This window comes from Sinocyclocheilus rhinocerous, unplaced genomic scaffold (assembly GCF_001515625.1).
Source record: "Sinocyclocheilus rhinocerous isolate Xijiao unplaced genomic scaffold, SAMN03320098_v1.1 scaffold951, whole genome shotgun sequence".
Classification (NCBI taxonomy): Eukaryota; Metazoa; Chordata; class Actinopteri; order Cypriniformes; family Cyprinidae; genus Sinocyclocheilus; species Sinocyclocheilus rhinocerous.
Window position 1 is genome coordinate 165,278 of NW_015640464.1, and position 8,050 is coordinate 173,327.

At 37.5% G+C, this 8,050-nt stretch overlaps 1 protein-coding gene across 1 annotated transcript in view; it reads left to right on the forward strand.

Moving 5' to 3' along the window:
• The first annotated feature begins 1,508 nt into the window (after positions 1 to 1,508).
• LOC107753000 (protein crumbs homolog 2-like) overlaps positions 1,509 to 8,050 on the forward strand; it is a 37,693-nt gene continuing 31,151 nt past the window's right edge. Inside the window, exon 1 of the mRNA XM_016569081.1 lies at positions 1,509 to 1,821. Coding sequence (XP_016424567.1) covers positions 1,755 to 1,821 — 67 coding nt within the window. The 5' untranslated portion in view covers positions 1,509 to 1,754. The remainder of the gene's footprint in view (positions 1,822 to 8,050) is intronic.

An 8,050-nucleotide genomic window follows, 5' to 3' on the forward strand; every position in this document is an offset into this window, starting at 1 on the left:
CATGCGGTGCTGCTTGAGTGGCGTGTACTGTATTTACACCAGGAGTTTAATTAACCAGCGTCTGCTCTTGTTCCCATGCAGCAGCCAGAGAGCACTGAGATCCGATTAGAGAGCAGACCTGTGCTAAAGGACTGGGTGAACTGCTGATTACATGAAAAGGATAGTTTACCCAAAAATGATAATTCTGTCATCATCTACTCACCCTCAGTCTTTATCATTTTCTCACATCTGTTAAACACAAAAGATGATATTTTGAAGATTGTTGGTAAACAAACTGTTGACGGCAGCCATTGACTTCCATTGTATGGAAAAAAAAACTACAATGCAAGTCAGTGGGTACCAGCAACTGAAAAACCTCATACAGGTTTGAATTAAGGGTGAGTAAATGATGACAGAATTAAAATTTGTGTGAACTATCCTTTTAATGTCGAAGGTAACAGATCTGAGTGATTGGGAAGTTTATATGACAGCAGCTGTTCACACAATGACATTCACAATATTTAATATTTTTTGACTATATTAGACTGTTTTAAAATAGTATGTGAAAAATAATCATTGTTTAAAATAGTGGTTTGCACACATTCGTGGCTGTTTTACTTGTATGTTTAATTGAGCAAGTGGTGTTCAGTTATAGTCTAGAAAAAAATAGATATTTTACGTGTTCAAATATTGTGTAAAAATATCTTTCCTTCCTTTTTTATTTTATTTTTTTACTCTTAACCAGTGTTGTTAGATAACTAATACTATAAAATAAAAAAAAATTTCTATTACTTGAAATGCAAATAAATGTAATATATATGTATAACTGAAAAAAAACAACATTTTGCATTTTTATTTAGTTTAACTTTGATGTACTACAATTACTAAACTAAAACTGAAATAAAAATGTAATAAAAACTATATAAACATTAAAAAAAAGACAACAAAACCATAACAAAAGCAGAAAATATTGCAATAAAATGATTATATATATATATATATATATATATATATATATACTATAGTTGTATCTCAGTGATACTAAAATAACTGCTCTGAACTTTAGAGATTTTGGTTCAAATGATTACTTCATCTAAAACTACTCTAAGCAACATTTTTCTTATTAATGTATTAATATTAAAATTAATATTCATGCATCTTTATTATTATTCATGCTTACTATTCATGCATTTCTCATACTGTTCATGTTGAGAGACTACATTATAAAATAGCGATGTAAAAGAAAATTGTGAACAATTGCAGCATCTAATATATAATCCTATGTGCTCCTGTAATTTAACAGTATTTGGAAAGTTGACAAAGTACACTGTCAACTATCCAAGTGCTGTCGGGTTTAACAGTTGCTATTAGCTTAGACTGACACTCATCTGTGATGAAGGTCACCTAAAGGTGTTAGGAGGAACTGGCCATCTGCCTCCTAGAGAAAGAGAGAGAGAGAGAGATGCACTCAAACATACCCAGAGAAATAGAGAGAGAGAGGGTGGAGTTAAATCAAAGCGAGGGAGAGAGTGACAGATACAGACAGAGAAGAGGATGAAGATTTGATAGCCAACAGGCGAGGGTTTGATAGGAGCAGGATAACGGATTCCGCTGGCAAACATCCACACCGTGTTTTCCATCACACCGCGGAGAGGCACTGACAGAGACACGGACAGACAGAAGTTGACTCAGCCGGATGAGAGCGCGATGCTGCGGGGAGACTTCAGCGAGTGTCCGCGGGTTTAGAGGCTGGAAGTCAAACATCACTTCAGGACATGGAGTTTGGACGGATCTATTTACGATATAAAAGAGCAGTCCTGCTGTCATTGATGTTCAATTTGGGTAAGACAAGTTTATGATATTTTCATATTTGACTTTTTTTTCCCTAAAGCTCATTTGACTAATAGAAAAACGGTGTGTGTTCAGTGACATTTTAATATACACTACCGTTCAAAAGTTTGGTGTCAGTATTTTTTTTTTTTAAAGAAATGAACACTTTCATCCAGTAAGGACACAGTAAGTGACAGTAAATACATTTATAATGTTACAAAAGATTCCTATTTCAAATAAATGCTGATCTTTTGAGCTTTCTATTCATCAAAGAATCCTGAAAAATAAAATGTATCACAGTTTCCACAAAAATATGGGCAGCACAACTGTTTTCAACATTGATAATAATCAGAAATGTTTCTTGAGCAGCAAATCAGCATATTAGAATGATTTCTGAAGATCATGTGACACTGAAGACTGGAGAATGATGCTGAAAATACAGCTTTGATCACAGAAATAAATTACATTTCACTATATATTCACATAGAAAACAGCTATTTTAAATTGTAAAAATATTATCTGTTTTTATTGTATTTTTGATCACATAAATGCAGCCTTGGTGAACAGAAGAGACCTCTTTCAAAAACATTAAAATATCTTACAGAGCCCAAACTTTTGAACAGTATACTGTTATAGTAGAAAACAAGTAGTTTATGCATAACATGCCCATCGGCATTTTAGGTTAAAGTGTATATGAATGAATAAGAGAAAGTGTATAAACATTTCTGTAACATAGTTAATGTTTTTCACCATTTATAATCACATTTGAGCTTTTTTGCTATTCACTTCAGTAGTACTTCTGCGAATATTCCATGTAGACTCTAATTTCTAGACCTTAATCTCTAGGTTCATAAAAAGTGATTATAAATAATTATAAAATAAGTTAGACAAAGTATTGTTTTAACATATAGTATGTCAACTACCAAAATTTACAGCAGCATATTATTATTAGACTATTATATATATATATAGTCATAATCTGAAGTCTCTTCACTTCCATTTTAGTGTGTAATTAAAAGATTCAAAGCAACAAGTGGCTCTTTGATGAGTTCTGCATTACGAAGTTGAGCATTTGCAGTTGGCAGGTTGTTTTGTCCTGTCGGCAGATGCATTTTGTGTGTGAAAGAGAGAGAGTTGTCGCTCTCTGTATGTGGATTTGTGTGGCGGGGGAGCTGTAAGAGAAGAGCTGCAGTAATTGGGCATTAGCGCATGTAGAGGACAAGTGCAGCCAGCTGTGCCATCAGATTGTTTAGAATGAGTGATAATCAGAAAAGGCCCTCGCCGAGACACACACGGCGTTCAGCATTCAGCACAAACACTCAGTCACTGTCCATTCAGACGCTGCTGAGCTCCTCAGCATGTTCCTGTCACTCGGTCTGAGGGTAAACGTAGCATGAACACATGGTTTTAGATATAAATTGTAGTAATGCATTACTTAATTGGTGTCTCATTGTCTGACGGTTTCTGTGCATGAGCTGATTCTATGCATTACCACCTATAGGATATCGTGAGTGGTTCCCTTGTGAAAAATATTTTTAAAAAGAGCACTGAAATAATATACTTTAAAAGAATGTACTGTTCGAACTGAATGTAATTTTTTTCAGAAGCATTAATGCATTTTTGAATTTGACTATCACAAATAGCACGTTTCAAAACAGTCAAGAAATGTACTCTCTTTTGTTTCATTATATTATCTGCAAAGTACAGTTTTCCAAAAATACTCTTTTATAGGTTTTGAAGCACACTACAAGTGCACATTCAGTACAGTTAAGCCACACTTTTTGAGAAGAGTTGCCTGAGTTTTGCTGTTCAGTTACTAGGGTGTTGTGGGCAGTTGCTAGGGCGTTGTTAGGCTGTTTCCAATGTGTAGTGTGTAGGTGATAGGGTGTTGCTAGACTTTCTAGGGTGTTGTGGGTGGTTGCCAGGGTGTTGCAAATTTTTGCTAGCGTGTTTCTAGGGTGTAATGTGTAGTTGATAAGGGGTTGCTATACTTTCTGCAGTATTGTGGTGTTTGCTAGGGCGTTGCTAGGCTGTTTCCAATGTATAGTGTGTAAGTGATAGGGTGTTGTGGGTGGTTACCAGGGTGTTGCTAAGTTGTTGCTAGGGTGTTGTGGGTGGTTGCTAGGCTGTTTCTAGGGTGTAGTGTGTAGTTGATGGGGGGGGGTTACTAGACTTTCTGGGGTGTTGCGGTTGGTTGCTAGGGCATTACTAGGCTGTTTCTATGGTGTAGTGTGTAGTTGATAAGGGGTTGCTATACTTTCTGCGGTATTGTGGGTGTTTGCTTGGGCTTTACTAGGCTGCTTCTAAGGTGTAGTTGATAAGGGGTTGCTAGACTTTCTGCGGTGTTGGGGTGGTTGCTAGTGTGCTACTTAGTTGTTTCTAGGGTGTTGTGGGTGGTTGCTACGCTGTTTCTAGGGTGTTTTTAGGCTGTTTCTAAGGTGAAGTGTGTAGTTGATAAGGGGTTACTAGACTTTCTATGGTGTTGTAGGTGGTTGCTTGGCTGTTTCCAATGTATAGTGTGTAGGTGGTAGGGTGTTGCTAGACTTTCTAGGGTGTTGTGGGTGGTTACCAGGGCGTTGCTAAGTTGTTGCTAGGGTGTTGTGGATGGTTGCTAGGTTGTTTCTAGGCTGTAGTGTGTAGTTGATGGGGGTTGCTAGACTTTCCACGGTGTTGGGGTTGTCACTGGGGCATTGCTAAGTTGATTCTAAGGTGTTGTGGGTTGTTGCTTGGCTGTTTCTAGGATGTAGCGTGTAGTTGATAAGGGGTTGCTAGACTTTCTATGGTGTTGTGGGTGGTTGCTAGGTCATTACTAGGCTGTTTCTAATGTGTAGTGTGTAGTTAATAAGAGCTATAAACTTTCTATGGTGTTGTGGGTGGTTGCTAGGGTGTTGCTAGGTTGTTTCTAGGGTGTAGTGTGTAGTTAATAAGAGGTAGCTAGAATTTCTAGGGTGTTGTGGGTGGTTGCTAGGGCATTGCTAGACTGTTTCTAGGGTGTTGCGGGTGGTTGTTAGGCAGTTTTTAGAGTGCTGTGGGTGGATATAGCGCGGGTTCCTCCTTTATTGTGTGTCTGGGGTATTTTTTCACCTGTTTTCTGGTACAGCAGGTGATAATGGTGCATCTGATCACTAATCAAAACACCAGCACACACAAATGCTTCAGGATGACACACACACCGCTAGTTTAAGCAATAGCAAACGTGATGCTCTCCACTAATGAGCTGTTTCTCATAGTTTATCATTAGCTTATGAATGAAACAGCTGCGCGTCATCTGATGAGTGTGTGTCTCATTGTTCTGGTGGGAGTTTCATTGTAAGTGATTTCGGGAGTGCTCCACCCGAATGAAGCTATGACCTATTTCTGCAGTTGCGGGAAGCCTGATTTCTGGGTACTTTTGAGCAGATTGAAAGCGCAGGGCAAGACTCGCGGCATAGTTGACCATTGCCATGGAAACCCCGCTGGAGAGCGCAGCCACTTCACTCTTTGTGCTTAAGTGCAATAGCAGCTCGCATGTTTTTGACTGAATGTGCTGCATTGTATCCTTAAGCTGTGATGAAGCCGTGACCGTGACGGGATAGACTTATAGTTTGTGTTTGAAAACAACATGTAAAATTCTTTCTCCAGGGAATTGCTGTTGTTTTCCAAGCGTTTAGTTACATTAAAGCCATCTCCAGAAACATGCTTGTGACGCATTAGTAGATTGTTGCCACTGTAGAGAAAAATCTGGAAGAGACTGAGAGTACTTTTAATTTTTTCCTGGATAGAGGGATATTGGACAGCACAAAGATTCACATATGTCAGATAGATGAAGTGTGTGAGTTGAGTTGAATGTCCAGGGCTCCGGTGCCTGTGAGACCATTATTAAAACACATCCTTTAGACCCCAACCATGATAGAACATTGCATTTATGTTTTGGTTTTACCCAAAAAAAAAGAAAAAAAAAAGAACCATCAAGTGTGCAAATTCAAGTCTGGATCTGTGGATCTGGAGTGACCTTTATAACCAATCCAGTAACTCATTCTTCTCCAGCATGTGTGTGTTTTCTCCTCTCTCTCCTGTGCGTGAGAGTCTGTACCAGCCACTGGATTCATCCATCTCTCAGAGGTGGCTGTCTCTGAGATCTGTCGGACACAGAGAGGTCAGAGGGCATCAGGGCTGTAGATAACAGAAGAGCAGACTCACTCGGGTTAAAGAGCACAGTGCTCCTCCTGAATCACACCAACAAAAGCATTTCAGAGCAGGACAGACACTAATGGTGCTGTGTTGTGTTTCACAAGCCAAAATGAGTTTTTGATGAAGTGCAGCTGCAGCTTTTTCTTTTAACACAATCTCTTTATGTTTACAAATGAGATATAAACATATGTAAAAAGACATTCGAAATGATCACCCAGCGATATATTAAAAGTCGGATATATATAGTACATGTTATTACCTGCATACTCACAGAGCAATACATAATAAATAGCAAATCTCGGCTGCGTGATTGTTTACATCAGTCGCCAAACAATAACTAAAATCACACAGTTCTGTATGTAAAGTTGGATATATATGATATCCAAATTTATTTACATATGTACAGTACACTCATGCAAAGCAATAAAAACTGTATAGCAAGTGCTTGATTGTTTGTTGCAAATATAACTACTATCACCCAACTCTTTATATAAAATTGTATAAGTACGTCCATTTTATTTGCATACATACAGTACACTCATATTAAGCTTTTTACAATATATAGCAAATCTCAAATGCTTGATTGCTTGTATTGTCGCACAATGTAACTCTAGTGTTGTCTAATCTGCTAAATGCAACTATAAGGCATGAAGAAAAATATTATAAACATTAACATCATAATTTTCTGTGAGGCTGCTTTGAAAATGTGTACTTTTGAGTTCAAATAAGAGGTAAAGCACAGAAAAGTGTATGAATAAAATAGTTTAAAGTTGGTATTCATTAAGAAAGAGTGAAAGAAAATGGCCTTAGAAGGCATTTCTACCTAATTTGTACATTTTACAGCATATCTGAACTATTAGGACTCAAAAAGAGCAAACGATGATACTATATACTGTACTGTATACAGTATACAAACAGGTTTTTCAATCTATTTATTATGTAAAAATAACCTGAATATTCAATGAAGATTCTTGAATTTGACTCTCATTTGTTCTGAAGTTGGTAGCAGCAGTTGGTTGAAATATGGAATATGTTTCTGACTGGATATGACAATAACAAGACAGAAAAAGCCTGCATATAAAATGCCTTTAAGCAAGAGACTTGCTGTACCTGTGTGTTCATTACGGACAGATTTAGAGTTTTAATCAAAACAGGATTTGGGGAAACTTCAGCTCAAGTTTGTTGTGATTGGTTTGAATGTATGTTTGTGTGCAGTTATCTGATCTAGGGTCACTTACGCTTTTTTAATGGCTCTTTATTGGTCTGCTATAGATGATTTAATGCTGGAATCGTGTGGAAAACATGCAGATGTTCGCAGACTTTGATGAGGCCCAAATTACCGTAACCATTATTCAATGAAATTGTATCCATGGTAAAAGCTTGTGTTTGCTGATAAGACCCCAAAGTAGCAAATAATACTCAATGGCATGTGTTTATTAAAGGATGATCTATAGTGGCCCCTGTCTGGTTTTTGGGACGGGGGTCTGATACAGTCTTCTGTCCTGAGGGTTCATACCATACGTCTCTGTGAGGGGGTTTGAAGTCTATTCTACTAGTCTGAGATGTTGTTTACTAGAGTTTTTCAATTGACTTGATTTGAAAGGGAAGCTTCTGAAGCCCATCTGTATAAGCTCTGTCTGCCCTGTCTAGACTTCAGATCTTTCTGTTTATTCGAACAACATGTGGCTAACAAAGTAGCAGAGAATTGTGTTCAAGTCTCTCTCTAAAGCTGACCTCTCTCTCTCTTTCTCAGACCAGATGATCCTGGATTAGAGACTGTAGGTCATTCATAGTCACTACTAGACGTCTTGACACAGTTTCTCTCTTTGTTCTTGTCTACTGAAAGTGTGAGGGCCAGTGGCTGATGTTTACATGTGTCCTTCTCTTTTTGCAAAAAAAAAAAAAAATGTTCTTGATCAGTGTTTTTGCTGTTTTCCTGTAAAAATGACTCAATATCCTTAACCCTGTATTGCCTGACATAAGAAATAATAATCAGAAAAAGCTAATTTTATGAAATACAAGAGTTTATTGAACACTCTCAGAAAAAACAAAAAACAAAAGCTGTCACTGG